A 22,050-nucleotide genomic window follows, 5' to 3' on the forward strand; every position below is an offset into this window, starting at 1 on the left:
GACTGCCAGATCCACTGGGTAGGAAGACCTGATTGGATTGGTCACCTCTCTCTACATACGCACCCATTACTCATGATGTCTGAGGCCGGTGCTGATTAGACAAAGGCATATGCACGCGGCAGCAGCAATTTTGCAGCAATTCTCTGAAATCTGCTGACTTCATAAAACTTCCATTATCAAGTCCTAAAAGAAATCATAAAACGAGTGATTTTGCCAGGTTCCCGCCCAAATCAATTTGTGCAATCAAGTTTCCATTTTCTTGGTATTAGCAGCCGTATTGCAAACAAACAGGACTGAACATGGTAATAACACTCATTTGTGTGCAGACGCACTTTCAATCAAGAGTTTAAGTACACATGGTGTGCTTTCGCCCTCACGCTCCTTCTCACAAGTAGCCAGGTCAGTGGGTAGGTCGAATCAAGTCCGACGGCTTATCACTGTGATAATTATCCACTGCAATTAAAAATTATAAATTCTTAGTGTCACAGCAGGTAGCGGACACATTATAGGCAGTAGTGTGAAGTGAGTAAGTGTATAGCCTGATTGAAATAAGGATCAGATATCGTCATGCTTCTTTCCTCTCTGTTTGCATCACCTGTTAGACTCAGAGGCTGCGGAGCTTTAGGTGAAACCCGTCCTCACTGTCCTCACAGCTGCATGGGCCGTCTCTGACTTACCAGCGTCTCACTCCTGGCTGTTAATTGATGCTCTGATGGCGGCGTCACCCAGAAAGGACAGTTAACCGCATCGTTGCAAAAGTCATCCTTTGTTACAGCTAATCATTGACCTGAAGAATGTGTTTTTTTTTTCCATTTGAGATAACTTTAAAGAATTGCAACTTTGTGTCACCGGGGAAACCTCAATTAATCTCCCTGATCAAAAAGTAGCTGTTTCCCCCTTTCTAATTCCACCGCAGCAGCCAAAAAAATATTGACATTTGCTCATGTAAATTTGCCAGCAGCAGTCTTTTATTGCCTGCACAGTGACATTTCGGAAGGATCTCTCTGTCCAGCAGGGGAGTTGAGATCATGGCAACAGAGCTTAGATGATTTCACATTCGGCTGCCTCTCTTGAGGTGGAGGTAATTAAGAACGGAAGCAGGAAGACATCAAGCGCTGATAAGTTCCGACATTGTTCTTAGACTCCACTCCCACTGAGGGAATTTCACCCTCTCTTGCGTTATCTCACACTATGCATACCCCCCTCACACTCCCAGATGCACACACATGGATAAACACACTCAGGTTGATAGATAGATGCATTTTTGCCTGCGCTGTGGGTACAGAACGGCTGAATGCGGAGGAAATGGGCCTACACGCCGACTGCTGTGCCACCACTGAGCTGTTGTTAAATATGGCTACTGTATTGATAATTTATCTGCACTGGTTGATGGAGTCTTGTGGCTTTGGTAAATCCAAAAATGTCCTTGTCTTCTTTGACATATCCATACGTTGACTACAAACACAAGAATGAATAATAGCAATTCAGAGTGCAGACTGTGTGCGTGTTCTGATCTTTTAGTTAAAATGAGGGAAGTTTTCTGATATTGCACAGCCTCGATGGTGACGGCAAGGCTAGCATGTAGCATGTCCGCATGTTTCTGAAAATGAGTTAGTGATAAATAACCCTCATGCATGAATCGTACATCAGTAACAGCCTAATCGTACGTATGCTCCATGGTGATAAAGATTCATTCATTCATTCATTCATCTTCATCCGCTTATCCCGGGGTCGGGGTCGCGGGGGGGCTGGAGCCGATCCCAACTGACATCAGGCATGAGGCGGGGTCCACCCTGGACAAAAACATAGAAATTCCTGGCAAAAATAGCATATTGTTCATGTTTCAGAGACCCCACCCCAAAATTAAGCACAAGTCATGTTTTCAGGGGAGCCCGTGTCTTATGACGAGGAGTCCAGCTCCCCATGGCTACCCTCTAGTTCACACCCTGCTCACTGGTGCCCACAGAGATCATTCAAGACAGTACACCACCTGAGGATATTATCTAAAGTCCCCTTTTTCCTTTATTTTTGCAAATTGCTTCGTGCTCAACCAGGGTGTTAAGCGCTTTAGAAATATATGCATAACAATGAGTGAATATACGCACGATTAAAGAGAGGCACATCTGGATAAGGCAGGGGCCCAATCTTTAAGCCTCCTAACGCAAGTAAAACACAGGGAAATATAGAATATTAAATAATAATAACAGCTATATGTTCCCCCGCAATAATACCCGGGTGATATCTTGTGCAAAAGGGAGTATTTCAAATGACGTTTTTTTGGTCACCCGCCATGAACCGGATGCGAACCGGCGACCTGCCGGATATGCTTCCATCTTCAAATCCCCACGTTATAGTGACCCCGCCGAGTGTTATTTCACTTAATTGTAATGGTTAATACTTGTCATTTTTGTTGTTTTAGAGACCCCACTCCAAAATGTAGCACAAGTCATGTTTTCCGGGGAGCGCGTGTCTTATGACGAGGAGTCCAGCTCCCCATGGCTACCCTCTAGTTCACACCCTGCTCACTGGTGCCCACAGAGATCATTCTAGACAGTACACTACCTGAGGATATTATCTAAAGTCCCATTTTTCCTTTATTTTTGCAAATTGCTTCGTGCTCATCCAGGGTGTTAAGCGTTTTAGAAATATATGCATAACAATGAGTGAATATATTCACCATTAAAGAGAGGCACATCTGGATATTGACTGGCTCATTCGCCATCCTTCTATTTCCCTTTCCCTCTAACACACACAACACAAAGGCCGAGAGGATTGGAGACTGCCAGCTCGGTGGGAATGCCTTCCATTCTATCTCCCGTGCAGCACAGCGCATGACAGACGACCACCTGCACCACCTGAGCAGACCCATTGTGCACGCTCCTTATCGCACTGGTCCCAGTTCTCGGTGTGCGGACAGTCCCATATTGCTCACATTGTTGCTGCCTCTTTGCCCATTTGATAGGGCGGTGGCGGGGGATTTTGGCAGGAGATGGAGGGGGTGCACCACCTGCAGTGCTCTTATCGCTCCCTCTGGAAACAGACACCCCGCCTCCTGGTTCCTGTGAGAAACTAAGCATGCTGCCTTCTTTTTTTTCCCTCCATCTTAACTTGACATGAATTCCCACATTAACTATAGCTCAGGGACACTGTGCAAGCCTTTGTTCCCAGGAGGTGTATCATTAAAACAAATTAACCACTGATGGTTCCCAGTGCATCCTCAAAAAGCATGTTGCCTGGCAACAAATACAGAAAAGTTGTACAAAACAAGCCACTTCATGTTAGTGTATAGCTCATGTTGGTAACATCACAGAGAAACACCAGATCTGCTGAAGAAGTTGAATTCATGACCTCCTGCACACCATCATGTCCGTCCTCCTCTTCCTCCACTTACCCTCCAACTGCTCTCCTTTATACCCAAATCTTTTATTCCGCAGCATCTCTCTCTCCTGCTGAGGTGTACTGCTCCCTGCAGTTCCACACTACTCTACACTTTTCTCATGCCTGGTTTCATTCTCTTGTTTTCTTCCATTACTGAAGACTTAGATCTTTTTTTCCAGCTTGAAAGAAGGTGCTAATGGGTCACAGACCAGTCATGACCTGGTCCACTTCGTGCTTTAGAGAACTTTTAGTCCGTGTAAACAATCACTGACTCTGCAGAGATGAAGAAAGACCTTCGATGGTGTTTAAAAAAATCTGATTTTATCCTGCCTGGTAGCCATTGCAGGGTCAGACAGGGATAAACTATAAAGAATAAGTATTCACAACAAACCACATGCTCTCACAAGGAATTTGACTTAAGTCTTAAACTGAGGAAATAAACAATTTAAAGCATTATTTTCTCTATATTGCTCATAGAAGAAGAAGAAGAAGAATTTCTCCCGCAATGGGGAAATTCAATTTTTTCACTCTATTATTATTCATGTTACACACACAGGCCCGAAATACACACACATGCACAGACAGGACCTATATACATGTAATTATGGAGAGATGTCAGAGCGAGGGGGGCTGCCAGTGACCCCGGGGTTCGGTGCCTTGCTCAACAGCGTCTCGGCAGTGCCCAGGAGATAAACTGGCACTTCTCCAGCCACCAGTCCACGCTCCATTCATGTCCAAGTCACCTATGGACTGAGCTACTGCCGCCCCAAAGATATACTATGAGGAAGGGGAACATGTGAGTTGGATGCAAAGATGGCTAACGCCCGAAGTAGCATGGCGGTGGAACATTTAGCTGCACAAATAGTTTGACTATTTGTAGACTTGCCCTAAAGCACACTGTGACTCTTGCAAAGGTCTTAGCTTAACAGCTATCGTAAAGTTTCACAAAGTACAATGTTTTTGTTTATTCAAATATTTCGCATTTCAAAGTATTATAATAGCACTTCATGCTCTGAGGGCTTAAAACACACCACGGTGTCATGTGGGGTGTGCAGCAGTGCGGCTGGACCCTTAACCTTTATTCTCAAGTGTAGCATGTGGCCCACAAAGCTCTCTGTGTGCTGTGGGAGCTGGGAAAAGCTCTCACGAGACCTGTAATACAGGGTTCAAGTACGTGTTTTCTGGAGGCCTCTCCTGAACCGGACAGATGTATTCAAAGCTGCTGCTGTTGGTTCTGACCAAATGTCAGCATTAACATTGAAATCGTGCCCCACCATGAGACTGCTACCTACCATGCAAATGAAACGCATGCAGTGTGAGCAGTGTGACAAAATCTAACATGTCCCTTATTTCCAGAGTGGACTTCTACCATTTTGGAGCTTCAGCGTACCGCATGATGTCATTTGGCGTAGTAAATGGAAATACATTTCAGGCCTTAATGCTGTATTTTAGCCGCCCTCCCCAGCCTGTCAGGCTTTCACACAAACACTAAAAGGTTTTGCTTCAATACCTTGAAAATTGGGATTTTTTTTTAGGTACAAGTTCTGGACGAATATGATCTGATGCCCTTGAAATCTTTGTACGCTCTCTGCCACCTTATTTTTCTCTTCCGAGTCACCTTTCATGAGGTTATATGTAACAATTTTATCATTTAGTTCAAATGCAAAAACCTGCAGACATTTAAAAAAGACATAATAATAATAATAATACTTGCGTCAGTTATCCCATAAATGATATAACTCCTGTGCACACAAGTGTTCCTTTTTACATGAAACTGTTGTATACATTTAAAGTGTTTTATTGAACTCAGACAAGATGCATTTTCCCTCAATTTTTGCAAATCAACCAATACATCATCTTGCCTTTAAAGTTCAGCCATAAAGCTATACTTTGAACTTTGAGTGCAACAGCTTAGTGCAAAGTTTGTAGTGGTGCACGACTCCGAATGTAGCTCTTCCTCTGACGCAGACGGAGGATTTGCTAATCCACAGAAAAAAAAAATGGCTGAGCACAAAGTGATTTCTCCTTTAATTACTCACTACTCATAAAGGCTGTTGTTGCGACCTTACTTTTCTTATACAGGCAGGAACTTTAATTACTCACTATTCATAAAAGCTGTTTTTGCAAGATTTCTTTTCTTATATTGTCTGTCTGAATATACCTGTATTCACTCTCTGTCTGAAACACTCTGTTTTAGCGCCTGACTCTTTAAGACCACAGTCCTGAAAAAGCCCAGTCTGCTCGTATTAGTCAGCATTTCCAGGTCTTACACATCTGCGCTCTCGGCGTCTCTGCACCGTCATTGAAGCCGTGGATTGACTGTAACAGCACTGAGGCGACATTTTCTAAATTCAGACTCTGTGCATTTCTCTGTGGATGAGTGTTTTGAACTCTCATAATATTTATACCGCAATCTGCTTTAAAATTAATAAAGACATGAAATTCTAATTCTTTAAATCTGGTACCTTTAAATATGTTTGAATTTTGCTCTACAAGAGATGACAGAGACCATCTCTACCTGTCAACACAGGTTAGAACGTATGTTTAAGGCTCCACAGCATAACAGTAATGTTGTTTACCAAACATGGCAGGTTTAATCGCTTATTCTGTAGATGCCTATATGATTGACAATATACAAGTTATGTAATCACCCCAGGACCTCAGGACTCCATATATTCAAACACTTGGGCGGTGTTAAAGCAGTGTCATCAGCGGGACGCTTTCAGCCTGAAACCAAGGCTGCCCCCACATCCTCCGCTGGGACGCTGTTGTTTACCGCCCGGAGTGGCTGAAAATTAATTGGCTCCTTGAGCTGCTGTACACCCCCCCTGTCATTGCGATGGCCTCCCCTCATTGGCCTGTCACTTTAAGTCGAAGTGTATTAATGGACTGTGCGGGCCATTGATTCCTAATTCCTCCCGACGTTGACATCGGGGATAAATATTGCGTGGCGTGGTCGTCTTCGGGCTTATTGTAATCAGCGTTGTTATTGATTGCCTGCCTGAACCCCACATAAGTAATCTATTTTAAATACACTTTCAGTGAGAGTGGGGTGTTTTGGGCCTTTTTCCAGAATATTGTCAAGGAAAGAAGAAGTGAAGGACACAGGATATGGAAGTAGGAAGCAGCCTAGATAAAAGAGAAAGAGAGTGAGAGACATGCAAAACGACTAACAGATAGAAATACTGCGAGAGTTACAGAGCATGCTTGGTGAAATATGTCTTGCTTTAGCGTATAGGGGGTCTCTGGGTGGTCTCTGTCAGCACGTGCGTGTGTGTGTCTACGCGCCTGTCTCCGGGAGGCCGGCGGATGATGGATGAGGGCTCAGCCAGGAGCGGGCCAGACGTCGGCGCTATCGATTTATCCTCAAATTTGTCTGACGAGCATTTCAACATAATGTGCCCCCCCACACGCACGCACGCACGCACGCACGCACGCACACACACACACACACACACACACACACACACACGCACGCACGCATGCACGCACGCACACATACACACAGATATATGCAGTATTTTCATTATTATTATTCATTTTTTTACCGTAAGTATTTCAAATGGACAAATGGTTCTCTCAGTCCCGCGGAGGCGTAGGCCTTGGTTGAATCTTTCATTGTCTGCACAGTACAATGACTGGCTCCCTCCTCATCAAGGTGTTTTTATTGATCCACCTGCAAAGTGGCATCCCCTCTAATACACTTCAACTGGCACAGCCTTGTCTGTCTGCTTGCCGGCTTGTTTGTCTGGCTGTTTAGCTCAGCTCTGAGCACAGAAGACAGTGTCTGTGTGTGAGTCTGTGCCCATGAGGGCATGATGAAACTGTGTGTGCTTCTCTGTGCTCAGGAGGTAAAGGTGGCACGTGTTTCTGTGCACTCCTGAGTGTGTTTAAGGATGAGGTGTGTTTGTTGGTGCACTCCTGTGGCAGCAAATAGGTTTTTGTCCAACTGTCAAGAGTCCTTGCTCCATTCAGCCCATTGAGCAACAAATTAAGGCTGCAAAGCAAAGTTGCCATTCCCTCCGCTCAAGGCTTTGTTGTTTTTCCAGTTACTTGCTTTGCTCAATGGCTGTTCATAATCAACGTTTACAAATTGGAAGGACATCCATTGTTCTCCCTGTCTATGCATCTTGAAAATGGCGCCAATTACAGAGGACACAGAGGAGACATGTCAGAGACACAATCGCAGTTATGACAGAACAAGATTACACTTGAGCTGGACGCCTTACAAGAAGTAGATATTAATGTTACACATTGTCGCCACAGGCAGCGCCTGTTTTATCTTCTAGTTGTACTCACTGCGTGGTGCAGTAACAGTGGAGAGAAATTTACTCCTGAAAGATGTCCTCTCACCTCCATAAACATTTAGAAATATTAATATCTAGTGTTAGCAACTGCTACCTTTTAAGTTTATATTACACCATGCACAAGTTAAAGGCCCTATATTGTAGAAAATGAGATTTCCATGTCTTTTTTTAAATATTAAAGCAGGTTGAGATACTGTATAAGAAGTGTATCCAAAAGCTCAATCCACAGAGAAATGCACACAGATGTGTTCAGAAACTGTGTCTTTAGACGAGCCGTCAGGACTTCTGTACAGCTGTGATGTCACAACTATAATATACTATATATGTAGAAAGTGGCATTGCAGTCATTTCCTGACTGCAATGACGGTGCACAAACAGAGAGAGTGCAGTTGAGGAAGACCCGAAAATGATGACCAATCAGAGCAGAGTGGGCTTTTTCACCAGGGGGTCTTAAAGCGACAGGCGCTAAAACAGAATGATTCAGACAGAGGGTGAATACAGGTTTATTCAGACAGACAGGATGAGAAAATAATGTGTTTTTAGAACATTAAAGAATATAAAGATGCTTAAGCAGAAGCCCAAATTACAAGTAGGAACCGAAAATTAGCATCATTTGGGACCTAATATGGACAAAAATGTGAGGAACTGTCTGCAGACACTCGGCTCCCTGCATCTCAGGAATGTTCTCAGAGTTTGTTCTGCTCTGTACTTGGAGTTGTGATTCGAGAGGCTGTTCTGCAGCAACATTTCACTCGTCAAAAGTCTGAGTTTCTGACATTCTGACATCTCTGGGATGCTATAAAAGCTTCTCCGTCTCCTAGAGTCGTATATATGAGTTACAACGACGATGAAAGATTGAATCTAAATGTATGCGTTGGTGTGAGGTTAATGATGATGACAGTTATGACAATAATTTTATGTTGGGGCTGACATTTACCGCATCGGCGATCTCAAACTGCTCTCATGAAATATGAAAGGATAAATGGCTTCATTAGAAGATTGATAGTCATTTCACTTCTTTTCTCTCTCTCTTTCTCTTCTTTCTCTCAGGGGATGATGTACCTGGAGGAGAGGCGGCTGGTCCACAGGGACCTGGCAGCCCGGAACGTGCTGGTGAAATCGCCCAATCACATTAAGATAACCGACTTTGGCCTGGCGCGGCTGCTGGATGCAGACGAGAAGGAGTACAATGCAGACGGGGGCAAGGTTGGTGTAAGTGGAGGCGTGAGCATGTTTTTATGCGTGTACAGTACTAACCTGGCTGACAGTGATTTGATACACAGCACAGCATCCATAAACACAGTTGTAAATACTGCAAACAAAAACGTATAAAACAAAACGTACAGGCTGGTGACCTGGGAAGGTTGTTAGGCTTCACGGTTAAACGTATCTGCGTCTCTGTGAACCCGTGTGTGCATCTGTGCAGCACTGTACAGTGGGTGAGTCGTTCAGTCTGATTGTTAAAATGGTAAATAAGGCTACTTCTAATAGTAAATATAAAGTACTTATTATTTTTAATGAGTCCCTGAAGTATTTAGTATATAAAATGATCCCAGCTGACATCAGGCGTGAGGCGGGGTCCACCCTGGACAGGACGCCAGTCTATCACAGGACACATAGAGACGAACAGAGACAGACAACCATTCACACCTACGGGTGATTTAGAGTCATCAATGAACCGAACACCTGCACGTCTTTGGACTGTGGGAGGAAACCGGAGAACCCGGAGAAAACCCACGCAGACACGGGGACAACATGCAAACTCCACACAGAAGGGCCCGAGCTTGGATTCGAACCAGGAACCCTCTTGCTGTGAGGCGACAGCGCTAACCACCACAACTGTGTCCCCTAGCAAAAGAACAGTGTGCTGGAATTCTCTTGTCTTGCTAGAAGATGCAACTGCTTAAATAATTATTGTATCACAAGCAGAAGAAAAAAAAAGACGACCTCTGTATGTGCTCGACCCTGCCCTGCACATTTGCATGTTTGCATGCGTACAGTATATTGCCTTGGAGCTGAGTGCATTCACATTTTTACGCACTGAACAACTACACAGCCCGCCCACACATGATACGGGCTGATATACGTTTGCATTTTAATACTTGTGGCATTTACAGTATTTTGTTTGTAGATTGTTTTATGCTTTATGTTTCTTTCTTCTTTCTCAAATGTTTATTCTTCATAGCCCACAGACTCAAGAGTCTGTCCATACAGTTACATCTGAGATAAAACATCTTTTTCTGTCTTGGCTGGTTTTCACCCAAGTACATAACCCTGAAAATGCCTCCATAGACACAGTGTTGCACTTACACTCAGGAAGATAGTCACCTCTAACTTTTTCTGTTGTTGTATTTTATTTTATGTGCGCACACATAACCGCACCACACGGCATTAAATAAAGATAATGAAAAGAACAGATGAAATGTGTCACAGTCTTACACAACGGACACAAAATAAGCAATAACAAAAAGTCAAGAAAGTCCAAAAAAACAGAACAAAGCTAACATCATTTACAATACTAATCAGAAAATAAATGACAACAAGATGCACACAAAACAGGTACAAAATGACCCAATCAATAGGCAACGTGAAAAACAAATACACGCATTTTTGATTTCAATACAGTCAATCACAGTAAAGTTGTTGTCATCGCCCTGTATTTATGTTTATTGTGCAAACTCTATTGTGGGATGAACCGACGTCTCGGTGCAGTCAAGGAGGAATGATTTTTGGGGCGTTAACCTCAGATTAAATCACTCTTTTCTGCACCCAAAGATGTTGGTTATGATGCATTATTTTCTTGTTTACCAACCGAGAGTAATTCATTTTTTCTTCTCCTACGTTATATCTGGCCTTTCAGCGTGGGGGGAAAAAGGGAATATCGTATTTTGGGCGTCATAGAGCGACAACCGTTTCCGAGCTGTGAAACTCTTTTGGTCGGACGAAGTCTGGTGAACTACAAATTCCAAACACTTCATCCAAACTAATAATGCATCCACAGTCCCAATCACTTTGTTTTGTTTGGTTACCCAGACTACATTAATCAGAAGCCCCCTCTCTTTTCCCCGCGTGGGACTTGCTATGCAAATAGTCCTGATCAACTCTCTTTATTGAATCGTCTTGTTCATTGCTGCATCTACTCAGCCGGAGGCCGGGAGGTAGCCATTGCATCTTGAGTTTGATCTGTTACCTGTGGGCAAATAAAAACTGTTTCCATGAATCAGAACAGGTGAATTTTTGCAACCATCCGAGCGATTGACTCCATGTGGATATCCATCGATGCTGATGATAAATGAGCGCTGTTGTCAGCAGACATGCAAATATGACATGAAAATAGAAGCGCGGTGAGAGGAAAATCAGCAGAAATGAAAGTGGAGGCGCCCTAACACATTTCCAACCTGGAGTATTTCATTTCCCCTCGTCCTGCTCATTTCCTCGAAGAGCAAGCGTGTGTGTCAGGCTCCCACGTGAAGGGGGAGTGGGGGGGGGCGTATTTCAGATGACCGATCTAGAACATGTGTGTGCATATGTGCGTTCACATGAAAAAGGACAGATAATTGTTCGGTGGTCTCTACAGCTGAGTTCCCCTTACAGTCAATATGGAAATCATACGGCAGTTAGGACATGGCGTTGTCCTTGTCAGGAATTTCAAAGGGACGCTTTTATTATTATGATTTCACACACTACCTGCTGTGAACCCTTCAGGCTCCCAATATAATAACAATAATTTAGCTGTAGTATCTTAAAAAGCATGCTCACTATCGACTATCACTAAAGCTAATCAATCACGGCACTTGAGACCTATTGAGAAAAGCAAAATACGGTTGAAAGCACCGTCGATTTTCCAATTTCTGACAAACGCTAGATTGTTGAGCAAAATAGAAAAATGGAAATTGTTACAACTGAGGTGTAAATATATATGATAGTTGTGAAGCATCACTTTTGGCTTGTTTCATCATAAAAGTCCCATCTTCATGTGTTTATCCCTCTCTTCTCAGATGCCCATTAAATGGATGGCTCTTGAATGCATCCACTACAGGAAGTTCACCCACCAGAGTGACGTGTGGAGTTATGGTGGGTGCTAAATGTATTATCCTTCAGCTGCATGCATAGACGTCACGACCTGTGGGAGGAAAGAAGTCATTGACCTGAAATCCTGTCTCCTTTATTTGCATTTTTGCGCTGTTATGCCCACCATAAACTAGCAGACTTTGAAAAGACGTGTAAAGTCACCCTCTCACATCTAAAGACAATGTGAGTGTTCAGACAATGAGAAGTTGCACAGACTGGGGATCTTGCAGGGTCACAATTGGCATGTTTGTATACCTACTTTGTAAAGTGTCCTGAGATAACTTTTGTCATGATTTGGCACTATAAATAAAATTTAATTGAGCTGAAATTTAATTGAATTGCTACTAGATTCTTTTTAAGATTATTTCCCATCCTTCTCCCGGAGGAATATATTATGCCAGACTCCTTTTAAGAAATATGGCATTTTAACAAAGCATTACGGCTTGGAAACATAATTCTTGAAACAAAAGACAAAAGACGTCATAAGTCAAGAGAATTCTTGTCAATTTGGCATCAATTTTGATGCCTCAACACGCTACCATCCTCCGGTGGTTAGCAAAGGCTATGGGAAAGAGAGGAGAACCATTTAAAAAAATTAAATTTCTCACCAAAATGAGTGTTGGATCAAACACTGATTCTTAATACTAACAGTAATACTTGTTCACTTCACGACTAGTTTCTCCTTCTTTTTCTAATTCAATTCAATTCAATTTTATTGACAGTGCCAAATCATAACAAAAGTTATCTGAGGACACTTTACAGAGTAGGTAAAGACCACACTCTATGACTTATTTATGATTTACAGAGACCCAACAATTCCCCCGTAGAGTACGGTGGAGACGAACACCTTCACTATAACAGACAGGAACGTCAGACAGACCCAGCTCTGTGGAGGACGCACATCTGTCTGCACCGGAGAGAGGGAGAGAAGGAGAGAGAGAGAGAAAAGACAGACAGATGGACAGAGAGAGACAAAGACAGACACAAAGACAGAGACAGACACACATCCAGTAACTATAATAATATCTATAGTAATGTAAATATGACTTATTAATACAGCAGAATAGTAGAAACAAGCACAGCTAAGGTGATAGATTATAACAGCAGCAGGAAGCGTCATGCAGGACCACAGCAGCAGGCACCACCACGATCAGCAGAGACCTGCGAGATGACAAAGCATAAACAACTCCGGGGAAGAAGTGAATTAGTAACATGCATTTTAGAGAGTGCGTTGTTGACATCATTGAAGTTCATTATTTGCGTGAGCCAAGACTCGACACAAAGTCATTTGGTGCGAGGCCAGCATTATCTGTCTGCTTATCTTGTTCTGCTTGTTCTCTGGCTCTTTGTCTAACCTGCCCATTTGTCACTGTCTGTCTTGTTCCCTCTTTGTCCTGCACACCAGGAGTGACCATCTGGGAGCTGATGACATTCGGAGGCAAACCGTACGACGGCATCCCCACACGAGAAATCCCAGACATTCTCGAGAAAGGGGAGCGTCTCCCCCAGCCCCCTATTTGCACCATAGATGTCTACATGGTCATGGTCAAATGTGAGGAAAACACACACAATCCCACCTACATGTACTCTTAAACAACATGTGTGTGTGCAAAATATGGTTCATAGAGTGAGGTGTAATAAAGGCACAACAGCTCTGCAACAGGCAGGTGTTAAAGGGGCTAATGCAGTACACCAACTCCGTGGTTGTTGTGCAACACATGATCTTATTTTTAAATCATGTTTATACACTGTTCCAGCTCCAGCTTGAGGTGTCACAGATGAGTTGTAGTTGAATGAAATGGTATAGGGTAAGGTGTTACCTGAGCTCAAGGGCTTTCAATTCAATGCTGGAGGAGAAGTTGATATGTAAAGACTAGGGGTGGAAAAAAAGAATTCAGAGAGAGAGAGATGTTGTCGTGAAACTGATTAGACGCCAGTTTATGATTTGCAACATCCACCAGGGACTCTGCCCACATCCTTGTTAGTATCATCCTCCATCTGGACTACCACACCTCCCTCCAAACCGAGGTAACCCAACTGTCTCCTCCAGCTCGTACAACTCATCCAAAATCCCCCCATTCTCCCATCTTGCACTCCTTCCCCTGGCTGGATTCAGAACCCTGGTTCTTGTGTACATGGCTGGGGAGGGATCCACCCTCCCATATTTCCAGGAAACAGTCCAGACATACATGCCAGTCCATGCTGTGAGATCTGCCAGCTATCGGCTGTTTGGCTGTGCTTTTGCTCGCACCAGTCTGGTCATCGCTCCACTCTGAACTCAACTATGCTTGAGTGACTTTTCCATCACTCCCTGTCTTCTGGTGGGGGCTGAAAACCTCATGAGAATTAATTACCTTTCATCAACTGTTCCCCACTGTTTTTTTCCCGCTCGTTATCATAATCTAGTCTTTTTTTTGTTGCAAGAATATTATATCTGCAGTGTAAATATACTTCTTATTATTGGCTGCATGTAGCTCTATAAATGTAAACGCAGCTTTGGACGAGGACAACAGGAGTGTTTAAAATGCCAAATGTGTTGAAAGAGGATGATTCGATCCAGCTTGTAGCTCGATATCAAAGCATACTCCCATGACAAAAAATGTTAATCCAAACGAAATGTCATAATATCTAATTGTTCTTTTTCCTAATGAAGAACTTCTGCCAATGGCTTTCGCAGACAGCAGAGAAGTGACCATGAAAGCCCCGCGGCCATTTGGCCCAATAACGATGCCAAATGATGTCTGCCTTTCCTCATGGAGGAGGAGAATAAATGTTATGTGCAATGTAAAATGTCCTGACCATAATGTTATAAATGGTGAGGTCAAAGGAATTGCCTTAACTTGGACTTTTTCGAAGCGGGGTATGAATGAAGTACTGTACGTATCAGTCAGCGTATCACCTACAGTAGATGGTGATCAGCACACGCCCGATTTGTAGAAGCAGCAGAGTGGACAGACATGTAAACTAAACAATGACCTGCTGAACTATGTGATATACATCATAACATTATCCTATAGCTGGCTGGTAAATCAACTCTAATGTTGAGCACCGTATAACCAATACAGGCCTCCTCACTCACACTGCTTTGTTACAAAAGGACAAGCACACATTAGTTTAGTGACGTCGGCTGAGTGACGCAGCAGTGATCAGAAATAGCCCAAAACAGGTCAAGTACTGAGTCAGACCAGCAGGAGGGTCACGGCGCCCTGTTGAAAGCCAGAAGGAAGCGCAGCAAATGGCCGCATTATTTCTAATTACATGTTGACTGAGAGCCGTTGTTTTTGATTTGGTGTGCTGTCACACTGCGTGCCTCGCCACCTCAGCGCCACCCCAATAAAGATGAAATAGAGTTTGATTGCTGCAGTAATTGCACCTCATTTGGGTAATGTGCCTGCGTGGGGCGCTAGACGCAGAAATGAGATGAACCGAGCGAAGACAGGCGGGCGAAATGACAGGTCGGGAGTTTGTTGAAGCAAAGCTAGAGAGGGACCATACGTTTGACCGCAGTCTGATTTGAAAAGAGCTGCACAAATGTAGTGAGCATGAACTATTTTTTCTTGTCGCTGTGGTAACCGCTACATTTCAAATAAGGTGAAATGAAGGGATTATATTCTGCCGGTGATCCACAGAACCTCCCTCTGGGATTGCTAGAGGCACCCAGACCCCACTTTAGCCGTCTCTGTTGTAGAAAATGTAACGCAGACACTGAAATCAGCACCTCGGTTTGCTTTACTGACTATCGAGCCCAGACTCCACCTGGCCTTTTGCTTCACCTGCAGGGGTTTGCTCTGTTTGCTGCAGCTGCGGCCCGAGGGAGAGAAAAGTTTGCTGCGGATCAAAATGAAACACTTTCTTACACCTTAATAACTACCTCTCTGAGTTCCCCTTGAGCAAGGCACCTAGCACCTCCAATGTATGGAACACCACGCTTTCTACTCTAGCATTATTGTTTTCTACAGAGCTTTCATAGGAATTAAACACTTTGCAGTCTTATAATAATACTGAGTGTATATATTTAAGTGCTCACATATGTTACCAATGTTAAAGGAAAATGGGGGCTCTACATGCTGCACATATTAAAATGTTTAAAAATTTTTAATTACCACATCAATGAGATAAGTGGAATAAAGTTGTTTGCATTTAATGTCACTATTTTAAGCTTCAGGCTTGTTAAATTTCCTAATGGATATGCCTGTCACACATGATCCACCTCACGACCGTCTGATGATAATTTCTGATCTTGCTATAATAAGTTGTGTTATTTTGCTTTTAAAAATAAATAGAAAATATGTCATTCATATATCCAGCACAGAAGAATGTCAGTGACATGGCTGAGCTGCATTTCTACCTAACTGTACTTCAGTGTTGGGGACACAAACATGCCTCCATACTAACCCTTAATACCCTCCTCTCCTCCGTCTTCCTCTCTCTCTCCCCCAGGCTGGATGATTGACGCAGACAGCAGGCCGAAGTTTAAGGAGCTAGCTGCGGAGTTCTGCAGAATGGCCCGGGACCCCCAGCGATACCTGGTCATTCAGGTGTGTTGCCCTCAACAGGCTCACAGTCAGACAGCTTGATAATAAGGCTTTTAATTGTATGTGCATGAAAATATTTCCAACTTCTAAGATAGTCTGTGGGTGATTATTGAGTGTAACTTCACCACAGCCTCCGTTAAAAAGAATGAATCACGTGTTTAGGGAGACGACCGCATGAAGCTTCCCAGCCCCAATGATAGCAAGTTCTTCCAGAGCCTTCTGGACGAGGAGGACCTGGATGACCTGATGGATGCTGATGAGTATCTGGTGCCTCGAGGTTTCAACATGGCTCCTCCGTCATACACAACCAGGCCTCGCGTTGACTCCAACCGAGTAAGGACAAAAAATTCTATATTTAAGCATTATTAATCTCTGATTTGGCTATAATCTTAACATTGTTCATAAATGTGCTTTAAAAATGACATTTCAGGGCGTTAAAGCATAAACCTCCAGCTGTAATTAAATATTTTAATATAATATCTATACCTACAAGGGTGGCACTGGTCTAAGTGCTTAAGGTGGTGAAGAACATCTAATACACTGATGATTTTCCTTTTCTAATGGCTCTCTTTTATCTTTTTTATCTCAGCGTGTGGCTTAAACCTGGGCTCTTTATGTGTTAGCTCCCCAGGCACCAGGTTTCATTACTCAGAGCTCCATAAGCAAATAATAGGTGCTTTCTTAAAATGCTGGAGCTGTTTACTAATAGACAATGAGCGCAGGCTCGGCTGTGTGCTCTAGAGCATGCTCCAAGTGCCACAGCCCTACGGCTCTGCTTCTTATGCACCTTTACCCCCGTGACCTCCCATTTGCCGGCGGCTCTTTGTTCCCTATCAAACGCACACGTACCTCAAAAAAACACACACAGTAATCCGACCAGGGTCCTGCGTGTTCAAGGTCAGCACCCCTATCATGAATTGAAACTCTTTGATTATGCAGTGAAAAGCTCCTACAGAGGAAAAGAAGTCACAGTTTAAATCCGTCGGCTGGCTGACTTTGCCACTGGAAGTTAGTTATTCAGGTTGAGCCGCCGCAGACGCAGTCCGATACAGACGGTTATCTAATCTGGGCTGATTTGCTCTCACGCTCGTACTTGAAAAGAGGAGCGGATAATAGCTGGCTTTGAAGAAGGGATGAACAGTGAAGTTTAGAGGAGGGGGTAGTTGATTGCAATGGAGGCTTAGACAGTGGGAATAGGTGGACGGATATAACCTCAGGATGTTTTCTGTTTTTTTCTGTTTTGTTTTATAGCTCTGCCTCCTGTAATTGTTGCTGTAGTGCCAGCAGTTGGCAAGAGTGCTGAGGAGTAGGGTTAAATAGCCTGCGGCGTGCCAACACAGCACCTCAAGAAGCCCTTTACTTCACATGTCATGTTTTGTATTTTCTTGTGGGTGTTTTGTTCTTCTTTGAGGTTCAGGTGTTTGAATAGCAGCTCTGTCTGGCTGCCCTTCGCAGTCCCTTAAGGTTGATGACTACACTTTTATTACAAGATTTTACCCACAACAGGCAGCTGCACAGGTTAAAAGTCTCACTTCCGTTGCTGCAGGAGGCAAACAACTGGCTTAAACTGACTCAAACTTTATGATGTGTGGCATTCACACTGTGTTTGAATTTGTTGTGATCTCATTGAAGGATAGACATATTTAATGATTAACAGTGTTGTTCCAGCTGTTTAAAGTATCATATAAAACATGCATCAAAGTTTTCCATTTCTTATCTCTATCCCCAACCCCACTCTTTGCTTCAGAACCAGTTTGGCTACCGAGATGGTGGTCCAAACCCTGCAGAGGCCTCTGTGGCGGGTGCCCAAGCGTGCGTGAACCAGGAAGCCACAGGTGGACCTGGTCCGGCCCTAGAGGACCAACGCTGCAACGGGAGCCTGCATAAGAAGAGCCTGACCCAGGCTGGGGGAGAGGACAGCGGGGGCCAGAGGTACAGCGCTGACCCAACCATCTTTTTGGGCGAGAGGGCACCCAGAGGGGACACTGATGAGGATGGGTACATGACTCCCATGAAGGACAAGAGCTCCTCAGGTACGCTAAGTGACACACAAAACACGGTTAAAAAGCTGTAGCTAATACTGAAATAATGAGTAACACTAAGGTGCACAGAATAACGACACTACAATCTTTAAAAAAAGACAGAGACACAATTGAAATGTAAAACAAGTGCACCCTGTATGCACTATGAATTCAATGCACCTTTTCCCTGTGTCTGTCATCTCTTTGCTCATTCACAGAGTAAATAAGATCTTTTGTAGTATATCCCGTCTGTCATTTTGCCTGTTCATTTCATTTCACTCCATTGATTAAAAATTCCTGCCCGGTTTCCGTCAACGGTGTATGTCAGCTACTACAGTCATGTTTTGCCTTTGATCATAATTCAGTCCATCAGCCCTGCTCCTCCACTACCGTCTTTGATTTTTTTAGCAGCTCAAAATATAACAAAGCCTGCAGCAAAATGCATCTGATGCAATGTCAAGGAGCGGAAGAGTGGGCAAAATCAATAGGTCTGGCACCCCACTATTATAGCGCTTGGAAGCAGTGAAGAGGGGTCATTTGCTGGCATTTTCACCCCCACCAGATGGAGTTTCCAGTGCCAAAGAACTGCTGGCATGTTTCCCATCTGGTCCTGAGTGGCTGCCATTATCACCATTATCATCTCCATCTTCTCCACTCATTAGCGAGTGATCTCATTCCCTAACTCTCTTTCAATTTCCATTTCTTTTGTTTTCTCTTCTCTTGATTGGATTTCTGTGGCTCTTTTGTTTGTCTGTCTACTCCTCTCATAAACTCCTTTTCTTTTGTTCTCCACTTTCCCCTCCCATTTCCGATCTCTGCTACAGAATATCTGAATCCCATTGAAGAAAACCCATTTGTCACACGGCGTAAGAATGGTGAGATCCATGCCTTGGATAACCCTGGTTACCACAGCACACCCAACAGCCAGCCCAAAGGAGAGGATGAGTACATCAACGAGCCTTTATACCTCAACACCTTCCACAGCCCCGCTGAGCTGGGCCTGGAAGTCCTGAGGAGAAATGGTCTGCCCCTCCCCACCCAGCCTACTTCTTCAGGCACCCACCTCCCGCTTACCATCCAAACCAGCCTACCACACTACCCCCTCCCCACGGCCCAGCCCTCTCCATCTGGCATGCCTTGCCACCACGGCCCAGCGACCCACATCCTCCACTCCCACCACATCAAACCTGCAGGACAACCAGGTGGCGGCTCCACCAACCAGAGCCAAACAGGAACTACTGCCCAAGCCCAGGTGTGCCAGTCTGGGGCCCTGTCGACTTCAGCCACTATTGGGCACGGCAGCCTGCCAGCCTACCAGATCCACACCACAACTCACCCCGCCAGCATGCTTAAGCACGGACAGATGCCAGGTAAAGTCAGTGGGAAAAAGCTGAAGGTGACCTTTGACAATCCAGAATACTGGCAGCACAGCTTGCCTCCCAAATCATCTAACCAGGCCGTGCCCGACGGCGCCCAGGGCGGTTCCACCAACGCTAAGCTCTTCTATAAGCAGAATGGACACATACGGCCGGCGGTAGCTGAAAACCCTGAATACATGTCAGAGTTTTCCCTGAAATCTGGCACCGTCTTGCCCCCTCCGCCGTACCGGCAGCGGAACACTGTGGTTTAAATTGTTCCACTTGACAAACGTTCCTCAATCAGACTCAAGCCTCCAGCAACCCAAACATCCTCTCCGGTTCCACTGTTCCACACAGAGGGGAGCGGCTACAACCAGAGCCCCCCAACTCTTTCCAAAACAATGTGCCATCTGCTGTAGACTGTAGCGTCATAAGACGGTGGACTGAACAGAGCCAAGCAGACCCAACTCAGACTCAAGCACCTTCACTATATCCAAACCAGTCCATTTCTGTCCTGTAGATAGAGACTGCGCTCCATGTCACTCAGAAGGTTATGGTCGTTTTCGGCAAAGGACAGACACAGGACTATCACGCAGCAGTGGACGTACCATGTTGTCCCTGTGAAGTAGACCACAATGGCGTCAAACAAGATGGATTCGGCTTAGGGGACCTGAACTCACTGCCAGCCACTGCAGTGTCAGATTCATGAGAGGAAGCAGATGTTTTATTATTTTTCCAATATAAAGGTCTGAGGATGAACAGTATGCTCTTATGGGTTTCTGAATAAGCAAACAGACGGAGTGAATAGAGTCTGTAAGCTGTCAGGATGTCTTGTTTTGTGAGTGACCTTGTAGAGTAAGGCAAAACAGAAAATATGGAGGGAAAAAGACTGAAATGGTTTTGTCAGGATTTCCGGTAACATAAAAGACAGGGCACTCAAAGCTGATCAGGCCTATTCAATCTTTTTCACAGATAGGATTATACCGTACATTCTCCATTAAATTTTCCATCAAATATGTGCAATTCATTTTTCTACTGTAACTGTGATACTGTGATGGCCAAGACTACAGTGATCCCTCCTTTTCACATTTGTAGTTCGACCATGGACTTTTTAACTCGCCTGAAAACACACAGGGCAAACTGCTGTTTTGATGTTTTTGGTTGACTGCTGTCTACGTGGAAAAGCTGATCAAAAACAGCCCTTTCCGAGCCAAAGGGGATAAGGGAAAAAGACACTGTAAACCTTTTTATAAGCGCCGGTTGCAGTGCTGAGAAGATGGATTTTTATACACTGGTTTTCCCATTCAGACCATGAAGCTCACTTAGATGTGTGTCTTGCCATACAAGTATAGATTCCTGCATCTACTGAACAGTAGAGCCATACATAAAGCAGCTGAACTCAAAATTGTGATTATTGAGACAGTGAGTGAGAGCAGAAAAATTCTACAGAGAGGTGAGGGCAAGTTTGTACGAAGCGCCTAATGAAGACCTCAAGGAATGAACAAGACACCACCAGCAGAGCACAGTAAAACCAGAACACTTGTGTGTGTGTTTATGTCAGTGGGAATGTGTGTGTGTTTGCATATTAGCGAGCCAGGTTGGTCGCACAGCTACTTCTGTGGAAACAGAGATGCAGCAGAAGTCAGTGATTATACAGTTGACAGCTTCAGTACCGCTACGATTCAACAGTGAACTGTGGTAGAAACCCTGGTCCCATTTCCAGGGTTTCCACCACATGACTGCTGTCAAGTAGAAACCATTTCCACTGTCTTGAATCAAAAGGACATTGATTGGCCCAGCAGCAGCAAATCTCTGGGAGATTTTCATCTATATAGGTGATAGCCTTGTTGTTCTCTTTTGGATTGGTTAAAGTCAGGAGCCTGGGGTTTAAATGATACACACAGAAAGTGATAAATCTATAAGGAACATCTTTTGTTAGCTTGGACCTAGTTCCTATAAAGTTATTAATCCTAACCACTTTCTCTCTGGACCCACTTGTCTCTATGGCAACAGATTTGGGCGTGATGCTGGTGAGGATGGGAAACGGATGTGTATTCATTAGTGGCACCTTGTAAATCTGACCCCCCCTGCAGTAATGAAGTTGGCGAAGCGACCGGCACAACAAATAACCACCATCAAATATTAAGACCACATCTGTGTTTTCATTAGAATGACTCAATTTCAAAGTGGTTGAAAAACAGATTGTTTGACATTTCGAAGGACCTTATTACGCAGAAGTCAGAACTCGATAAGCTGCTAACCTACCATGGCTGCTTTGAGTGACAGGTGGTTGCTGTCACAGGTGGCTAGCATAGACTCGGCCGGACCAGCTACACCGCTTTGACATGCTTCAATTATCTGGGAGTTTGGCAGTGTCAGG

At 44.2% G+C, this 22,050-nt stretch overlaps 1 protein-coding gene across 4 annotated transcripts in view; it reads left to right on the plus strand.

Annotated features, from left to right (window-relative positions):
- The window catches only part of LOC310964911 (receptor tyrosine-protein kinase erbB-4), a 232,029-nt gene extending 210,238 nt beyond the window's left edge, over positions 1 to 21,791 (plus strand). For 2 of the 4 annotated variants that reach the window (XM_083938223.1, XM_083938224.1), the window contains exons 21-27: positions 8,736 to 8,897; positions 11,684 to 11,759; positions 13,162 to 13,308; positions 16,197 to 16,294; positions 16,454 to 16,624; positions 18,039 to 18,324; positions 19,137 to 21,791. In XM_083938223.1, the coding sequence (XP_083794349.1) occupies positions 8,736 to 8,897; positions 11,684 to 11,759; positions 13,162 to 13,308; positions 16,197 to 16,294; positions 16,454 to 16,624; positions 18,039 to 18,324; positions 19,137 to 19,942 (1,746 nt within the window). In that variant the 3' untranslated portion in view covers positions 19,943 to 21,791. The remainder of the gene's footprint in view (positions 1 to 8,735; positions 8,898 to 11,683; positions 11,760 to 13,161; positions 13,309 to 16,196; positions 16,295 to 16,453; positions 16,625 to 18,038; positions 18,325 to 19,136) is intronic. The other 2 variants (XM_083938225.1, XM_083938226.1) reach the window with 1 other exon arrangement.
- The last annotated feature ends 259 nt before the right edge of the window (positions 21,792 to 22,050 follow it).

Source organism: Echiichthys vipera (genome assembly GCF_963691815.1).
Source record: "Echiichthys vipera genome assembly, chromosome: 23".
Lineage (NCBI taxonomy): Eukaryota > Metazoa > Chordata > Actinopteri > Perciformes > Trachinidae > Echiichthys > Echiichthys vipera.